The sequence below is a fragment of the Cheilinus undulatus genome, linkage group 24, assembly GCF_018320785.1.
Source record: "Cheilinus undulatus linkage group 24, ASM1832078v1, whole genome shotgun sequence".
Taxonomy (NCBI): domain Eukaryota; kingdom Metazoa; phylum Chordata; class Actinopteri; order Labriformes; family Labridae; genus Cheilinus; species Cheilinus undulatus.
This window is the reverse complement of record NC_054888.1, coordinates 26,863,321-26,883,552: the sequence shown is the minus strand read 5'-3', so window position 1 is coordinate 26,883,552 and position 20,232 is coordinate 26,863,321. Positions and strand designations below refer to the sequence as shown.

The 20,232-nt window shown below is 41.7% G+C and overlaps 1 protein-coding gene across 2 annotated transcripts in view; it reads right to left on the bottom strand.

Moving 5' to 3' along the window:
- Positions 1-5,563: 5,563 nt before the first annotated feature.
- Positions 5,564-20,232, bottom strand: part of LOC121506234 (gamma-aminobutyric acid receptor subunit gamma-3-like) — a 106,282-nt gene continuing 91,613 nt past the window's right edge. For both annotated transcript variants that reach the window (XM_041781939.1, XM_041781940.1), the window contains 4 exons: positions 19,472-19,609; positions 17,674-17,826; positions 10,122-10,318; positions 5,564-6,005 (listed from right to left, as the gene is read on the bottom strand). In XM_041781939.1, the coding sequence (XP_041637873.1) occupies positions 5,724-6,005; positions 10,122-10,318; positions 17,674-17,826; positions 19,472-19,609 (770 nt within the window). In that variant the 3' untranslated portion in view covers positions 5,564-5,723. The remainder of the gene's footprint in view (positions 6,006-10,121; positions 10,319-17,673; positions 17,827-19,471; positions 19,610-20,232) is intronic.

Sequence of the window (20,232 nt, the reverse complement as noted above, 5' to 3'; positions counted from 1 at the left end):
ATTAAAGCAACATTCATGTGGACTATTTGTTGTATTTAGTGTTGTTCTTATTGTATTTGTTAATAGACTGTGTGCAGTACTGTACATGGATCATACTCCATATACTCAGAATCACCAGTAATGTTTCACAGCCTTGCCTGTAAGCTGAGAACATTTAGTACAGCGTCAGCCTCATGGTGGTCTGAGCTGAGGGAGCTAGGCTATACTGTATAACAGATGGGTACAGTTTCTCTGAGCTCTTTAGTGAGTTTGAGGTAGAAATAGACCAAGAATCAATGCTGCCTCAAACGTTTGCTCTACTGAAAATTCCTGAAGCTTTTTAAAAGACTCTTAGGCTTTTAAAATCAAAAATAATAGCACTGTTTTTGCTTGCTCCCATCAAAAAGACCTCCCATTAAAAACACCAGAGAGAGAATAAGACTTCACAATATCACTTCACCAAAAGATTTTTATTCATTTAAGCAAAATTTGACACACTACAAAAGTAACCTGTTCCAAATCAAGATCCTTTTCCCCTAAAATATCCCCCCTGGAGTTCTGGCCTAAGATCAGCGTGGCTCTGGGTCATTTTCTCCCACATTTAGGCTTTTATAGATCTAATTTTAGTCTGAGTATCTTCAGCTTTAGGGCCACAGATGCATGACTGACGAGGTCCCTCTGCTGATCCTGGGCCAGGACTCTGATGAAAAAGGGTTTATAAATACAGGTCCCAGTAGGTATACACAAACGTGATTCCATTCAGATGTACAAAATAGTGAGTTCTGTTTTATTGAAGTATCTCAACAGACAAAGACACTTATAAAGTGTAGTAGAAGTGAGAAGAGTTTACTGCTCTATGTGGTCCAAGCTCTGCTGTTCTGTCAGGGGTCCCAAACTCAGACCCGGTTCACGGACGGCCACCTGAACTCTGAGTGCTACCAGAATAGTCTGGAAACATTTTAATAGGGACTTAAAATCTTTATAAGATCTGAAAAGACTCTGAACTTTGTCTATAAATAAGTATTCACCCCCTTCTACTGATTTTATCAGTCAGTCAAAGGGTCAAACATCCAGGGGGGTGAATACTTTAATAGGGGCTGTATTTCAGGGGGTCTAGGGGTCCCACAGAGGGATGAGCTGAAAATCAGTGTGCCAAATAGTGGAGATGTTGAACAGAAATAAAGGAAAACTTCATTCAATCATCTGTCCAAGTGCATTCTCTCATTAAACTCTCAAACTAGCGCCTTCGTTTGCAGCGTCAGCATCGGTGTTGACATATTCATGTTAAAGATCTCGCCCTCTCTGCAGCTGCATGGCTGACTTTTCCTCAGGTAACCCTCTGCAGTATTCTGATGTCCATCTTCTTGAACTGTCTGTAAAATAATAAGACAAAGTGTTGTAGTTCTGACTGGGGCTGAGTGTGAGGGGGAGGTGGACCAGGAGTTTGAGACCCCTGCTCTCTTTGATAGAGTTTATAACAGCAAACCTCTGGACGAGATACAAATGTGTAAAGAATCCTTTAGATAATGTAGAAACCCTTCAGTGATGAACAGACCGATCTGGACCCAGATGGACTCTGGCCTTTCTAACCTGCATTCATTCTAACTGTATGAAAATAGAAACATTAATAAGATATATCTACATAAAAAGTTTCTGAGCGTACAAATACAAGGAGAAGGTTTATTCAGGGTCGATCCACTCGAGCAGAAAGAAAAAGCTCAAACACAGAAAGCTCTGACGGGGGCTTCCATACGGGGTTTACATTTACAATGGGTTAAATAAAGGTTAAATAAAAAGATGAAAACATGGCTGAGGCTTCATGGAGTCACCTTCCTGTCTAAGATTAACCGGTCAGTCTGCAGAAACGGTGACGGTTCTCAGCCAAGTCTAGAGATAGGGTCTGCAAATAAAGTCTGACAAGTGATGAAAGTCTCTGAAAGTCTGACTAAAATTATGAACCGAAGCGTGTTACTAACATCAGTGAGTCATGTATGATCGCATCAGGTCAGATGATGGCTCAACCTGGCTTTTTTACCTACGACACGATTCCAGCCTTTTTGGAACTGTGGTTTAAAGTATGCTTTAGGATTTCTACCAGAAGGCACAATACAGCTGTCAGACCTGCAGTGGACATTTCTCTGTTATTTGTCCACGTGGATGAATAACGGCGTTTAAATGAGTCAGTTTACATGATTTATTTAGAAATCATTTAACTCTCTACATTTAGACCGGCCGTCCTGATTAATCACTAATTAAACTGCTTATTTACAAAGTCACTGACGAACATTTCAGATAGAACTGTTGTAGTATGTATGTAGTAGAATGATTAGAGCACAGGTGTCAAACTCAAGGCCCGGGGGCCAAATCCGGCCTGTGGAATGATTATATCCGGCCCACAAGATCACATTATATTAGTACTCTAACTGGCCCACCAGTATGAGGTCTGCAGATTTCCACCAGTATAATAGTGTAAACCTCAACTGGATTATTTATGATATCCTTGTTAAGCCAAAAAAATCGGAACAAGTAAAGAGTAAGAAAAAATGTTTTATTTTATACTTTCAATTTTGCATCTCAAGATTACAACTCAAACTTATGATTTTGTGTTTTCATGTCATGCTTTGACCTTTTCAACCCATAATTTGGACTTTATATGTCACATTTTTATCTTTTAGATTCCCAATTTTAAAATTTAAGTCATATTTTGACCTTTTCAACTCGCTAATTTGGCTTTTTAATCCCATGTTTTGACTTTTAAACACATGATTTCAATTTTTTTCTCATATTTTGACATTTAAAATTCAGAATTTTTACTTTTTATATCATATTTTGACCTTTTAGACTCCCAGTTTCGAATTTAAATCATATTTTTAACTTTTTTAAGTCATCCTTTTGAATTCTAACTCATAGTTTGACATTTTCAACTCCACATTTTGACCTATCAGACTCACAATTTCAAATTTTAAGTCATATTTTTGACTTTTAAACTCATGATTTCAAATTTGAACTCATATTTTGACCTTTCAAACTTATGGTTTCAGGGTTCTCCTCATGTACTTGCTCTTTAAAAACATTATTTTTCTATTTTCCATATTGGTCCATGATCTTTTGAATTAATACGTTGGAATTTTTATCTCAGATTTGAGCCTTTAAACTTATCATTTTTACTTTTTTTAATTTCCAAACTATTTATCGTCAGTGCTGTTTTTTTCACATTTTATCACTGGTGAAAATGAGGTTGACTGGTTCAGCCCTCAGGTTAGACCTAAATCCAGAACCCGGCCCCTGCTGGGACTGAGTTTGACACCCCTGGACCAGAAGATCTACATGATTAAGGATGTATTCGTCTGGTTTATTTTAGTAGTGAACATAAGGACGTGAAAGTTTGGGAGGAAACAGCTGTAAACTGTGGTAGGAACAGTGTGAGCAGCACTGCTGTAAACTAACTGACCAATCATGAGTAGGTTAGAATGTCTGCTGGATCTATGGTTGGTTTATTTTAGAATCAAACCCATGTATCCTGTAAAGACAAGGATCTTATTGGCATCCTCTGTAAACATGGATATAGAATGAGGCTAGAACAGAACAGTTGTATAAATTCCCCTATCACCCTTCACTGCAGGCTTTAACACTCATGAGCATTTCTTTCTTCAGAACAGATTTTTTTGTTTAGACTTTTCAGATGTGGTCTGTATCAGACTCTCTGGGTCTTTTATTACTAAAAGTGAGCTTTAATTCTAACAGGGATCCAGTAATGTTAGTAAGATAGAAGGCCAGTCTGTGAAAACTACCTGACAACGCCTCTCCTTCCTCTTTAACTTCATATAAAATCATCTGATCCTGTTAGATCTGAGTAACAGTTTATTTTTCTACTGCTGTTTTCATTTCCATGCAGTGAAGCTCCTGATATGTATGAAAATTTACAGCTTAAATAGGCATGCCATAAATAGTGGATGAGGAAATCTGTGCCGCTCGTGCTGTCAGAGCAGGACTGACATCTAAGAAGCATCACATTTGAACCTGGCTTTTCAAACTGAGCTGCTTTACAGAGAAAGGATGCCTCTGATAAAAGACCACGTCTAAAGTGACCAAAACCAGATCTAAAAGATGAGCCTGATCAGAGGTGCTGTTAAAATTATCATTACAAAAATCAGATCTGAGGAAAAAGATCATTCAGCTCCCTTTCACCTGCAGTGGTAATACAGTTTTACAGTGCTGTCCTGATTTTACCGTTAAATGTTTCAGACCATCAAACTGATGTTAACATTAGACAGAGATAACCTGAGTTAGTACTAAAGACAGTTTTTAATGATTTCATTTATCAGGGACCGTCCTGGTCCTGGTGGGAAAGTTTCTAACAAAGGTCAGTCAACTAAAGGGAAAGACTGTTGATAGATACATGAGTGGTGAATCTCACATTTCTAAGGCTCTGGGACTCTAGCCAACATGGTGAGAGCCATCACCCACAACAGGAGAAAACTGTGAACTGTGGTGAACCTCCCCAGGAGGGGCTGGCCTACCAACATGACTCCAAGAGAACATGGACAACCCATCCAGGAGGTCCCAGAAGAACCCAGAACCACATCTCAAGACCTGCAGACCTCACTGACTCAGTTAAGGTCAGAGTTCATGATTCAACAATCAGAAAGAGACAGGGCAACAGTGGCATCATGGGAGAGTTCCAAGACCAAAACCACTGCTGAAGGAGAATGTTAGGCCATCAGTTCATGACCTCAAGCTCAAGACCACTGGGGTTATGGAGCAGGACCATGATCCCAAACACACCAGCAAGTCCACCTCTTAGTGGACTAAAACTAAATGAAGGTTCTGGAGTGGTCTAGTCAAAGAGGTTCATGCTGAAAAACCCTCCAATTCTGCAGAGAAGAATGGGCCAAAATTCCTCCACAGAGACATGAAAGACCCATTGCCAGTTATCACAAATGCTTGCTTTGGTTGTTGCTGCCAAGGATGGAACAACCAGTTACTAGGGTTAGGGTTAGGGTTAGGGTTAGAGTTAGTCCGTGACTAACAGGACCAGGTTTGGGTTAGGGTTAGACTCCTTCACACAGGACCAGGCAGGTTTGGGTGGATTTTTTCCCCTTAACAAATGAAATCATCATTTAAAAACAGACTTTAGTGTTCCCTCAGGTTATCTGTCGAATATTAACATTAGTCTGATGCTCTGAAACGTTTAAGAGTCACACAAATGCAGAAAAATCAGAAATCAGGAGGGGGTGAAAACTTCTGTATTTCCATTCATGACCTTGTTGACGTCCTGTAAAAGTAGAAACTCTTAAAATAGTAGCAGTTAATAATAATACTGTTTGAACTAATACTAGTGCTACAAATGTAGGGTGTCTCAAACATCTACAGTGGTGGTGTTCTGGGTTGGCTAGGTTAACGAGTAAACAGCTCGGGTGGTAGATGAGGTATTACAGACAACAGGGGGAAGTCTGAAGCTGCATCTCTATGTGCCCACCCCTTAGTAAAAAAGGCACTGTAGGTGCTCTACCACCTCATCTTTCCAAGAACACTGAATCCATTCAGACCTTGGTGCTTGTATTTGAGATCATAAAGGGGGTCGTTCATGTTGGCAGCTTGTTCTGATGCTAAGTGTTGTATGCCGGGGGCAAACACCTGTGTCCTCAGAAATCAACCTCCTCCACATCCAGGATCAACCTTAGACCACCAGCAAGAGCGCAGAGTCTGTTTCAGCAGGGTGCATGGACCAGACCCAGGACAGACTAGAGGTAGAGGTAGCTGACCCAGTAGACGATGTTGAAGAGCAAGAAGGAGGTGGGGAAGAAAACCCGGGAGTAGGAATCCAGCTCACGGATGTTGACGTGGATCCGTCCTTTCCTCCAGCCGCCTTCTTTACACTCCTCGTAACAGCAGAAGAAGCTGGCGCAGTCTTTACCATCCAGACACTCGTACAGGCAGCTGTCCTCATAGTTGTTCCACATCAGAGGGTTACCCATGGACATCATGGACCGGGGGGTGGGACCCATGGAGAAGGAGGAGTAGGCCTGAGGAGGACAGGAGAACAGAGGACACTGATAGACCTGGACTCTGATAGACCTGGACTGTATATGTCAACCTTCAACACAAAGAACAGAGGACTCTGATAGACCTGGACTCTCATAGACCTGGACTTTATCTGTCAACCTTCAACACAAAGAACAGAGGACTCTGATAGACCTGGACTCTGATAGACCTGGACTGTATATGTCCACCTTTAACACAAAGAACAGAGGACTCTGACAGACCTGGACTCTGATAGACCTGGACTGTATATGTCCACCTTTAACACAAAGAACAGAGGACTCTGATAGACCTGGACTCTCATAGACCTGGACTTTATCTGTCAACCTTCAACACAAAGAACAGAGGACTCTGATAGACCTGGACTCTCATAGACCTGGACTGTATATGTCAACCTTCAACACAAAGAACAGAGGACTCTGATAGACCTGGACTCTCATAGACCTGGACTTTATCTGTCAACCTTCAACACAAAGAACAGAGGACTCTGATAGACCTGGGCTTTACCTGTTGCCCTGTCCCTACTTTTTTGAATGAAATATGAGATTTAATCATTGACTTCTGTTTTATTCACGTTTTAGACAGTGACCCAACTTTTTTGGAATTTGTGGTGTCTGTCCATAAAACATAATAATTAAGAATCAGGAAGCAAACACATCATTACTCAGCAGCCCTAAATGAATTTATCTTTAGAGTATCAGAGTCTGAACCAGGTAGATCCTGAGAAGTGAACTCTTATAACTCAGTCTAACCAAAGACAGGTCTCAGTGGTGACATACCAGCAGCAGCCACATGGTGGCAGTGTGACTACATGACACACACTGGGCATGTCTGGGTGATCCTGGGAACCTGGTTCTACATAGACCGGTCCAGGTTGAAGCTGCAGCTCAGAGGTAGATATCCTCTAACAGAGAGACCAGCAGGTCTGTACCCCCTGAACTCAAGCTGGTTCTAGGGTCCTACTCATGTCTGACCTTCTCATGCATGATTACCTGAAGGAGGTTAAAGCTACACGTTAATAAAGCAACACGCCTGATGTACAGAGACACAGCTGTTTATTTTGTTCTAACAAGTCCATGATTCTGAAAAATTCACACTGTTCAGCCAACAAATGAGATCATTAAATGACTGCTTCCTGTGGCTTTGACTACACAGCATGAGTCCTGCCTGCTGCTTTATTCTATACTGAACATTTTAACTTAACACCTGATCCATCAAACCTGGGAAAGACAAATTATAGAGATGTTTGAAAAGTTTGTTCAGAGTTTATCCCTCAGATCTCACTAGAGCGGGGAGCCCTGGCTTTCTCTGCAACAAGATTGAGTCAGTTTACAACTAAAATCCTCAGAAAGTAGGGGCACTGTCTAAAATGTAAATAAAATCAGAGGTCGAATCTCATAAACCCATTTTTGATTCAGGATAGAGCATGAACAGCATGGAAAACTGTTCTGTGGTCAGAGGAAACCACAGACACCGTGTCCTGTGGACTAAAGAGGAGACTCAACTCAGTCTAGCCAGTACTGAAGACCCTGTTCTCCTCATGACCCTGATTGGTTCAGTGAACTAATGTTCTAGATTAAGACAGATCTACCAACACAGTCAGTCAGTCAGGGTTCACTGAGACAGGAGGGGGTAGGATGATGTGGCTGTGTCTAAATGCCCCCAGGTTATGGTCTAGGAGTGCTGGAATCACACATTCCTGGGTTTTAAAGGGAATGAGAGACTGCAGTTTGATTTATACTACACTGAAACACATCTGTGAATATTAAAGAGACTAGGACAGCCCTTCTCAGCCCTGTGACTAAGTCAGCGACCAGATTATACACCACTTTCTCACCCAGAGATAGCAGACCACTTCTCTAATTGACCTGAAGGGCACAGGCCAGGACCCAGGGCCCTGTTTAGACGGCAGTCTCTAATTAGCGGGTACATACTGGACCAGGTTTTAGGTGGTCTCTAAGAAAGATCTTTAGTGTTTAGTTTTCAGTGTCTTGTCACTAAAGCTAGGGGAATACATTTAGATTTATAAACGCTGGTTTAGAGATCTGTCACCTCTTTCCCTGAAGTGTAAAGTTAGTATATAAATATCCTTTAAACCAAGCACATCCTTACATTTTAGACTGCCTTTATGAGTAGTTTTAATATGTCCAGACCGTACAGGATTCTCATGGGTCTTTGCTGGATTTTTCCTTTTATCCATCCATCCATCTTCCTCCGCTTATCTGAGGTTGGGTCGCGGGGTCAGCAGCTTAAGAAGGGAGGCCCAGACTTCTCTCTCCCTGGCCACTTCGTCCAGCTTTTCCCGGGGGATCCCGAGGCGTTCCCAGGCCAGCTGAGTGACATAGTCTCTCCAGCATGTTCTGGGTCTTCCCTGGGGCCTCCTCCCAGTGGGACCTGCCTGGAGCGCCTCACCAGGGAGGCGTCCAGGAGTCTTCTCACCCTATCTCTAAGGGAGAGCCCAGACTCCCAGCAGAGGAAACTCATTTCAGCCGCCTGTATCTGTGATCTCGTTCTTTCAGTCACATTTTTCCTTTTATGTTTTCTATCAGTGAAAGATCTGGACTACAGGCAGACCGGCTAAGGACCTGGACTGTCTGCAGTCCACACAGTGGATAGACACAGGGTCCATGGTTTCCAAAAGTATATTCTATTTTTGATTCCTCCGACCACAGAACAGTTTTCCATGTTTCCTCTGACCACAGAACAGTTTTCCATGTTTCCTCTGACCACAGAACAGTTTTCCATGTTTCCTCTGACCACAGAACAGTTTTCCATGTTTCCTCCAACCACAGAACAGTTTTCCATGTTTCCTCCGACCACAGAACAGTTTTCCATGTTTCCTCTGACCACAGAACAGTTTTCCATGTTTCCTCTGACCACAGAACAGTTTTCCATTCCTCTGACCACAGAACAGTTTTCCATGTTTCCTCTGACCACAGAACAGTTTTCCATGTTTCCTCCAACCACAGAACAGTTTTCCATGTTTCCTCTGACCACAGAACAGTTTTCCATGTTTCCTCTGACCACAGAACAGTTTTCCATGTTTCCTCTGACCACAGAACAGTTTTCCATTCCTCTGACCACAGAACAGTTTTCCATGTTTCCTCTGACCACAGAACAGTTTTCCATGTTTCCTCTGACCACAGAACAGTTTTCCATTCCTCTGACCACAGAACAGTTTTCCATGTTTCCTCTGACCACAGAACAGTTTTCCATTCCTCTGACCACAGAACAGTTTTCCATGTTTCCTCAGTCCATGTTAAATGAGCTTTGGTCCAGAGAAGACCACTGTGGTTCTGGATCCTGTTCACATATGGCTTCTTCTCTCCATGATCCAGCTTTAACTGTCATTGGTGGATGGCACGGCCAACTGTGTCGACAGACGATGATTTCTGGGAGTGTTCCTGTGATTTCAGTACAGAATCATGCCTGTTTTCACTGCAGTGGCCCCTGAGGGCCCCTACTCTTTAGCTTTGTAGAAGATACCTGTCTCCTTCGGTCGGTCACTATCATCTTAGTTCATCCCCTTTTTCAGACCTGTAGACCCTGTTGGTGCAGGACTCTGATGTTTAGAGGACTCTATCAGGATCCTGCATTATACAACCCCGCTCATCTGAGGGCCCAGTGAGAGCCTCCTGAGAAAATTAACTTTCCGACTTCCTCCCTGATGTTTATATAATCTTATGGGACAGCCTAATGAAGTGGAATTTTCCAACTCTCCTACTCATCCGCTCTAGGAGTAGGAGGAAGGAGTTGGAAGGAAATATAGTGAAATTAGTCTTGTTAAGAGTTTACAGTGTGGGTGTCACATGGACAAAAAATAGCAGGAAACATGAGGCTTCCCTGCAGACAGACCAGGCCAGAAATGCAGAGACAGGTCTGCATGTAACTCAGCTTAATTGTTCAGCTTGAGCTGACAGCCTTTTAAGCCCTGAGACACTTTCAGCAGAACCAGGAGAGTAATGAAGAGGGAGGGTACCTGAGAGGAGCAGGGCTGACTCAGTCGACATGTCTGTTGGCAGTATGGACGCTCTCAGGGTAGGAGCAGCCTTGAGAATGGCCACCCAGAGAATCAGACAGGGAACTGAGAACAGGCTTACCATTCTGTGCGTCTTTGGAGGAGGTCTACGGACACTGTAGGAGTAGTAGTTGAGCATGGCGTATTCAATCATGGCAGCAAAGACGAACAGGAAACACACGGTGACGAACAGGTCCATGGCGGTCACGTAGGACACTCTGGGTAGTGAGTTCCTGGCCACGGTGCTCAGGGTGGTCATGGTCAGCACGGTGGTGATACCTGGAAGAGCCACGCAGAGGAGTAATGAGGAATTATCAACAGGGATACATGCTGGGCAGCTTTTCACTACACAAGGTCAACGGCTAACCAAAGGGCAACAAGGACAGCATGTTATGGCCTGCTGCAAGAATGGGCATCAGCACCAGAGCCTGGACCAAGTCCCAGATTTATCTCCCAGGTCCTGCAGCCACTGACAGTAATTCATAGCTAGAATAAATAATGGACTTGGCAGGGGTAAACTAAATCTGTGTTTTATATTTATTTTGAAGGCCTGCTGCCTGAGAGAGGACAATAGGCAACTGTTTTACATGAAGGTTATCATCAGTGGGGGAAAAATCTGCCAAGGTAGATTCATAAAGACAAGAAAACAAAATAAGTCAACTTTTACTATTTATTTTTATCTTGAAATAAAAAAAATAAAAAACAACGGATGAAGATGGTGAACATTAAGCAGTTTGGCAGTCATTGTTTTTGTTTACATTTCACACAGTGTCCCAACTTTTTTAGAATTGAGACTGTTCTGACCAAATTTAGAGTGTTTCCGGTTAGATACTATGTAGATAAACAGATGCTGTTATAGGCATTCATAGTAAGCTTTAAAGATTATAACAGGGACCATGTTTATTGGGTTTAAATGTGCCATTGTTAAACAAACAGCCTCATCTCTGTCTCACAGCAGAGTACTTTTTCTGTTTTTACATTTTTCTGTACATTTTTCTCTGTTTTTCTGTATATTTTTATGTGTTTTTCTCTATATTTTTCTGTACATTTTTCTCTGTTTTTCTGTATATTTTTATGTTTGTTTTTCTTTGTGCTTTTCTGCTTATATTTTCCCTTATGCTTTACTTATTTTTTTATATTTTCTCTGTTTCTTCTGAATATTTTTCTGTATATTTTCTCTGTTTTTTTTCTAAATATTTTTCTGAATGTTTTTCTGTATGTTTCTTGTTTATTTTCTCTGCACGTTTGTTTCTGTACATTTTTTCTGTACATTTTTCTGTTTATTTTCTCTGTATATTTTTCTTTACATTTTTCTCTCTGTTTTCTAAAAAAATTTTCTGTTTTTCTGCATGTTTATCTCTGTGTATTTCTGTGTGATTTTCTGTTTGTTTTCCTGTATATTTTCTGTATATTTTTCTGTTTTCTATATGTTTTTCTGTATATTTTTCTCTGTTTTTCTGTATGTTTTTCTGGTTTTCCTATATTTTTCTCTGTATTTCTTTATATTTTTCTAAATATTTTTCTGTTTACTCTATATTTTTCTGTTTATTTATCTGTATATATTTTTGTTTTCTCTGTTTCTCTGTGTTTCTGTTTTTCTCTGTATGGTTTTTTTGTATATTTATCCATGCTGATGAAATCAGCAGGGGGTTATGTAAAGGGTTCCTTTTCTTTGTTTGTTTGTATTTGTACAAGATAACTCGAGAACGGAAAGTCGGATCTTCACCAAACTTTCAGGGAATGTTGGGATAGTGACAGGAAAGAATCGATTAGATTTTGGTGATGATCTGTGCACCTGTTCGGTTTTTCTCTGACTTCAAATTTTGAAAACCATAATAATCAATGGGAGTGTGAGTTCCTCGGTGGTGCTGTTTAGGCGTGGGTCTGCTGCCTCAGATGGCCATTCTAGTTTTCTGTATGTTTTTCTCTGTTTTTTTTCTATATATTTTTAAATATATTTTTCTGTGTATTTCTTTGTATATTTTCTGTTTTCTCTATATTTTTCTGTATTTTTTCTGTTTTCTGTATATTTTTCTGTATGTTTTTCTGTATTTTTCTATGTATTTTTCTGTATATTTTTCTGAATATTTTTCTGTATTTTTCTGTATATTTTTGTATTTTTTATGTTATCTGTACTTTTTTCTGCATATTTTTGTTTTTCTTTTTCTGAATATTCTTCTGTATTTTTTCTGTATATTTTCTATTTTCTCCATGTTTTTCTGTGTATTTTTCTATACATTTTTCTGTGTGTTTTTCTGTTTTCTCTGTATCTCTGTATATTTTTCTGTATATTTTTCTCTGTATCTCTGTATATTTTTCTGTATATTTTTCTCTGTATCTCTGTATATTTTTCCGTATATTTTTCTCTGTATCTCTGTATATTTTCCTGTATATTTTTCCGTATATTTTTCTCTTTGTTTTTATATATGTTTTTGTATATATTTATTGTATATATATATTGTATATATATTTGTATTTCTATTTCTGTGTATTTTAAACCCCATCTGTTTCCTGAGCAGGGCTGAACCTGGATACTGACACGGCGCTGTAATAAATCCTGCTCATTCTCATCCTCTCTCTACATCTCAGCCCCATCTTTGTCCCTTCTCCCTCCTCTCACCCTCTTTCATCCTCGTCTCTCACATGTCTTTCATGGCGGAGTGTGCCACTGTTTTTGCCCGTGGTTTCCATAGAGACAAGTTGCTCCCATCTATTTCGAGCTACCTCCTCTGGTCTAGTGCTCGTCTAGACTCTCTTCTCCCGAGCTCATGTGATTTAAACCTATAATTAGGGAAATGAACAGCTAATTGCGTCTAATTTCTTAATGTCTTCTGTTTAAATAGTGCACGGTTCGGTGTGGCACGCTCAGACGTGTCTTCTTTTGTTTCAACCCTGGAGCTACCTGCTGCTCTCAGCTTGGGCTGTTCTTTCAAATCTAGATCATGGCTTTTCATACCACGACTCCTTTAACCGGAGTTGTTGCTACGCGTCACCATGGCAACCAGGTGATCCTGTCCATGCAGGAGGTCTGGACAGAGAACAAAGAGCAATACAACAGAAATACCTCAGCACAGTCGACAGTCCAGATAATGGAACACAGACGGGGGCTGAACAAGCAACACGTCTCAGAAAAGTTGGGACAGGGCCATGTTTACCAGCAGGCCTCTTTTTTTAACACCAATCTGAGAGGGAGGAGACCAGCTGATGGGAGAGGAATGTACCCAGTCATGTGACTGACCCTTTGACAATTAAGCTAATTAGTTTTAAAATGCTTTTACAGCTGTTATTTTTTAGTACCAGTTTTTCAGCCTTTTATTGCCTCGTCTCCACTTTTGGGAATCCAGTTTTGACATTCTACACAGCGCCCCAACGTTTTTGGATTTGGGGTTATAGTTTAATGACATCCTGATACCTGGCTGTAGAGATAGACCTACTATCTGTTTGAATCCACACACAGAAACACCAGACCCTGAGAATGTTGATGAAAACCTGCTGACTGCTGTAGGAGACAGACTCAGAGCTGACAGTCCTCATGGACCCTGACTGTGATTCTGAATGTTTGGATTATTCCCGGTTTTTATGAGACAGGGTTTGGAGCTTTAACAAAGGACTCTGTTTCACTGATTTGGACTATTGGAGCCCTCTGGGAGGATTAACCTTTCTCCAAACCAGCTGTGAATACAATTGGGATTAAAACGTCCCCTTTGCTTCCTCTGCCATCGAGGCTCGAGGAATGTTTGGATTAAAAGTTTTTCTTTGTTTGACTTCTTTGGCTCAGGAGGATTGTAGAGGCCGCACAGAAATATTTCAGTTTTACCCTGGTGTTTAGGAATAAGTCTAAACTGTTTATCATGTGTAACTGTGGTCTTAAGACAATGTGGACATTCAATCCATTAATATTCCTCTAGACTTGCTTTAGCCAGTCAAATTGCCAGATTCTTGGGAGTTAGTCTCCAGGTCCTAAATAACTACCTAACAAGTACTTTTTAGATCACCAATACAGATGTTTAAAGCATATGGCAGAAATCTCTGAGAGCCATCTCCACATCTGGGCTCTTGATCGGTACAAGCCTTCAAGGCTGCTGAGAAGCATCCCCACAGAATGATGCTGCTGAGAAGCATCCCCAGAGCATGATGCTGCTGAGAAGCACCCCTACAGAATGATGCTGCTGAGAAGCATCCCCAAAGCATGATGCTGCTGAGAAGCATCCCCACAGAATGATGCTGCTGAGAAGCATCCCCAGAGCATGATGCTGCTGAGAAGCATCCCCACAGCACGATGCTGCTGAGAAGCATCCCCAGAGCATGATGCTGCTGAGAAGCATCCCCACAGAATGATGCTGCTGAGAAGCATCCCCAGAGCATGATGCTGCTGAGAAGCACCCCTACAGCATGATGCTGCCACCACTGTGCCTCACAGTGGGGATGGACCTGAACTCTAGGGGATGTCCAGAGCATTAGGAATATTTTTGTCTCCATCCCCTGACTTAAACTTTCAGTAACCCCTTCTCTGAGTGTTCTTTTGTCTTCATGGTGTAATGGTAGCCATGAACACTGATGAACCAGAGGCTGGGCCTTCCACAGGTGGATGAATACCAGCCTGTCCAGCTCTGCATGACTTCATGATAGATGAAGGTCAATAATTCATGCTCCACAGTTCTTCTGCTCTCTGGAGTGAATTCTCGCTGTAAGCCTGGGGGGCTCCAGTATTTCCCACCACAAACTACGGCATCTCTGTCAACAACCATCAGAGTGTCAAAGATGGAGGTCTTAAGGGAACCGACTAACATCTCAGCTCCTCTCCTGCTCCTGTCTAAACTTAGTTCTGCTGAGGGAGTAGTGACAGCTCTGTGGAAATATCACCTACAACATGTTAGCAGCCTGTCAGGGCACAGAGCCTCCAGGGTTGGGGCGGGGTTAGCCTTCAAATCAATGATTGGCCTGTTCTCTCACACCTCTGACATTCCTCCATGCTGTACGTGCCACTTTGTTTTACACCACTGTTCCGTCCCCGTGAACCTCTTCCTCTATGCTTTTTCCATCCAGTCCTGGGGTCAGCTATCAGGGCAGGATGAAAACCCAGGATGTGTGCTCTGGAAGGGTTAAATGTTGAGATGAAGGCAGACATGGTCAGGACTGAGGCAGCTCTCTCTACCTGCTGTCTAAGCGAGATCACATGCCTTTCACTTGCTCTGGTCGACATGCTGGGAGCTTTGACACTGTGATTGGGGTCTACACAGGGAAGACAAGTCAGCTGAGTGATGGGATGATAACGGCCCTGAGGGCAGCCGGATACATCAAAACCAGTCAGACTGGAAAGAGGCAGGCCTGCAGGAAGCATACACTAGCTCTGTGATACAGAGGAGTCAAGTATGGTATGTGAACAGGCTTAGGTAAGGAGATAAAAGGCACCTGTGTCTGGAAGGTCCAGTATCCCTGGCTACCATTACACCATGAAGACAAAGGAACATTCAGAGAAAAGGTTATTAAGAAGAATAAGTCAGGGGATAGTGACAAAAACATCCTCAATCTAAGCCCTACTGCATTATGGGGAATCTTACTTCCTGTGTGCTCTATCCACCACTAAAGCCGTACCTGTCAGAATCCCATCACCAACTATACCAAACCTCCTGCATTATTAACGCTGCAGCTGGAGCGTTTTTCTCTTTTCAAAGGTAAATATTCCCCCGCTCTCTGATCTCAAACTATCATGTAGGAGGGGATGATTTGCTTTTCCCTCTGATATAATGTTGGTAAAGTTGGCTCGCTTGTTCCCAGATTCATTCAGCTCTGTGCTCAGTTTATTCAAAGTGAGCAGGTGGTGTTTTTAAGCACATCACAACTGACCTCAACTAGCAAGGCTGAGGAAAAAACACCCAGATGAGGGATAATTCATGTCTATCAGGTGTAAAGTTTATTAGCAAATGTATTAACTATTAAGTTTTCAAGGATCCATTACATTTATGGGAAGATAAAAATCACCACATCTCCTTCTCACGAATGTAATCTGGACATGACGAATGAAACTAATGGTCATTGTTGTTTTTGCTTTTTTAAAGCTGCCATTAGGTTCAAGACAGCAAATCCAAAAAACGTATTCATGGTCATTTTTGTTCGCCATGAAGCAGGAAGTAGTTTCTCCAGTCTTGAAACACTTGTAGATTCATAAATCTTGGCATATTTTTGAATGTGAAAATTCTGAGAGCAGACATAAATAATATTTTTCTCAAGGCTGTGCTGACTCATTAATGTCTGATGTCTCTCTGGTTCTAAACATTCAGGGTTCAAACTTCCTGTGACTAAAACTAATCTTGAGTGGACGGTGATTATAAGTTATAGCAAAACAAGAAAACTCAGCTTTCCTTGGAGTTTTGACACTTTTTAATCCAGTCTGCAAAGATTCACGGCTTCACCAGTGTTTGAGACTTCAAAAATGTAGTTCACAAATGTGTTCACGGTGACTACAAATGAAAAAACTACTTCCTGTTTCATGGTAAACAAACATCACTACATTTTTTTGATGTGCCTTTAGTTAAAGCTGACTTGGCTGACATTAGAATTGTGGAATTGTATTACGTTTGTGGTTTACCACATATGGGGGCAGTTATTACCTTTGCAGGTGCAACAAGGGGGCGGGATTACTGGGTCCTAAACATTCAGGGTTCAAACTTCCTGTGATTAAAACTATTTTGAGTGGACGGTGATTATAAGTTATTGTGAAACAAGAAAACTCAGCTTTCCTTAGAGTTTTGACACTTATAACAGTCTGCAAAGATCCACGGCTTCACCAGTGTTTTAAGACTTAGAAAATGTAGTTATGGTGATTTTTTGTTCGCCATGAAACAGGAAGTTCTTTCAAAGTCTTAAAACACTCATAGAATCATTAACCTTTGCACATAATTTTTGAATGGTGAAAAGGGGAAGATTGATATCAATTTTGGAAAATTCAGCAAAATCCAAGATTCATGGATCCACCAGTGTTTTGGACTTTGACAAAACTACTTCCTGTTTCGTGGCGAACAAAGAATGGCTGACCTGAACCCAGTGGGGACAGGATAGCTTAAGCTCAAGTCACATCAAAAAACATACTCATGGCAATTTTTTGTTCACGGTGACTACAAATGAAAAAACTACTTCCTGTTTCATGGCGAACAATAATCACTACGTTTTTTTGATGTGCCTTTAGTTAAAGCTGACTTGGCTGACATTAAAATTGTAGAATTGTTTTACGTTTGTGGTTTACCACATATGGGGGCAGTTATTACCTTTGCAGGTGCAGCAAAGGGGCGGGATCTTTATTGCCACTCAGTGGTGGTCAGTCATGTCTATCTCTGGCTGTCGTGGCTTGGCAGAGGGTGTGGCCGTAAACTTCATAATGAAGTGTCTCACCGTGAAAAACTTCTGAATTCATGAGTCCACATAAGACCACATCAACACTGGGGGGGGGGGGTTTGCCTCCTGACTGCCTCCCTGTGGAGGTCTCCCAGGCATGCCCAGTAGAAGGGGACCTCTGGGCAGACCTAGACCTCACTGGATGGATCATATCTCCTACTTAGCCTCAGAGTCCTCCAGTCAGACTGCAGCTGTTTCACTGATAAGACAACCATCAAAGCTGCATGGGTAGAGTAAAGTACCTAGAGCCGTTCTTGCAGGCGTGGCATCGCTCTTGATCCAGAAGGAGACCCAGGAGAGAACAACAGTCAAGATGCAGGGGATGTAGGTCTGGATGGTGAAATAGCCCATCCGTCTGCTGAGGTCAAAGTAGACTGTCATCAACACATAGTCACCTGTAGAGAGGAAGGAAACTTGTTATGTCCCTTCATCGGTTATTCATGCTGTAGAGATGTTAGTTCCTGTGTGGTCCATTAAATTAGTGATGGGACAGTAGAGCCGGCTCTACACATTCTGCCTCAGGGCGTGCTGGAGAGAATTAAAACAATGATGGATTTGGCGGGGGAGATCCCCGGTGGACGGCACTCAGGCCAGGGATCTTTTTCTCTGTCCTGGTGAAACAACATTTTCAGTCAGGAGGGAGAAAAGTCAGAGAAACGGGGGGATGTGAAGAGAAAGAGAAACAGCACTCTGGAAGTTTGTCATGATGTAAATTGATGACGGGTATTTTTAGCTGGGATCTAATCAACATGCATGTGGAGACGGCGCTCCAGCAAGTGAAGTAGGGAAAAAAAACAAGGTAATAAACGAGAAAACAGCTCATTTTCTTAAACACCAGGAGGTAGATGTGTACGTTTAACACTGCCTCTGAGCAGAGGAAGAAAATCAGTCAAGCTATGGAGGCCTGGAAACATTCTGTAAAAAGGAACCCACCCCCATGGACGGTATACCCTCTTATGATTTTATAAACAGTCAAGGCCACACATAAGGGGGGAGAGCTCTCTGAGGCCCAGCCAAATGGACCAAGATCTGCACCAATGTCAGAATACCAGAGGATGAAGTAGAAGGAATCGAGATACCTTCAAGGGAAATATCATAATAATTGCAAAACGAAGGTAAAAATGCATTAAAAATTGCAAAAACTTGAACAAAAGTGGCAAGAATGGGCAGTTAACCCCTTAACGCCTGTGTCGCATATTTGATACATTTGTGTTACCTCTATCCAATCAAAATATGCTTAATAAATTACTCAAAAAAACTTATGAATACAATCTGATAAATAGATAAGATTTATTTTCCAGTCAGACAATGAGCCGAAGCTTCCAGAGAAAGCTTCACAGAAATGGTTTAAAGACAACAGTGAGAATGTTCTGGAGTGGCTGAGATTATATCAACAATGACTGATTTAAAAACAGTAAAGGGGTTAATACTTTTTCTCTGCAGACACGTTTGAGGAACCGTCCAGTGTTTCAGTATTTACTGAAATGAAGCCAAACACCCAGTCTCAACCGAGCTCCTAAATAACGTGATGCCACTTCCTGTTATCCCTCTCATAATCATGCAAAGCTCTGGTGTTCCTCGAATATTCATGAATGGAGGTTCAGCTCTCAGAAAGCTAAATGAGGTCACGTTATGCAGATCCAAGTGTGTCTCTCTAGAGACAAAGGACTGTTTAGCACAAATAAGAGACTCTGAGCCGCTGAGGTCATGTGATCTCCTGCTGGAGCCATCAGAATCTGGATTTGTCCTCAAACGCTCGTGTTAAAATATTGAAAAGGTACGAGGAAGCTGCAGACTCAGTGCCAGTTTGTTTTATTCTTAGGAACTACAAACAGCTTTTCTCCTGCATAATTATCTAATAACGCTACGTCTGAAAACCTCACCAGAGCAGGAAGGATGATGGTTAACGATGAAATAAACCTGGGGAATGCTTACATCCTAAGACCTTGGAGCAACGGTTTGTCCCCTGCAGGGAATCAGAGAAGTCTGAACCAGAATCAGTGACAACATGGCATACGACCATCGTCTCTGCTCACTTACCAGATGTCGTCCTCAGCAGATCTGTCGTGTTTCTCAGACCCATGAAGTCAAACTGGTAGAGTCTCCAGTATTTCTTGTCTGACGTTTGCACTGAGTTTCTGTCCCACTTGTAGACGATCTCATCTCTGGGGTAGCCATCTAGAAACCACACAGAGAGTGAGCTCATCGTGTGAAGGGAGAGAGAAGAGACAGATACAAAAACAAGCACAACGCTCATGATCATGTTTTAGAGTGTAGATATGGATTCAGTGGATGATTTATACTCAGATACACAGCATTTTTCATTAGTTATCATTCATGCACCAGGTGTTGAAACCAGGCCAACCCAGTCATTGATCCTGATGTTTTTGCAGCTTTTTATTACCTTGGCCAAGGAGGTCATGTGATCGGCAGGGTTTGTTTGTTAGTTTGTTAGCAACATAACTCAAAAAGCCATGGACGGATTTTGATGAAATTTTCAGGAAAAGTCACAAATGGCCTAAGGAAGAACTGATTAGATTTTGGGAGTGATCTGGATCACCGTCTGGATCCAGGAATTTTAAAAGACTCTTTACTATTGGGAGATAGGGCTAATGGTGGAGGTCTGCGCTCTCCGAGTGCTTTTCTAGTTTTATTTGACATTAATAATTTTACTGTAGTATTTCTTATTAGTTATTTGTCAAGAATAAGATGGAATTACCCTTAAGGTGGCATTTTACCCTTGTAATAACTTGATAATCCTAATAGTAATATTGTGGCAATGCTCTGGTGATTAGGTGGTG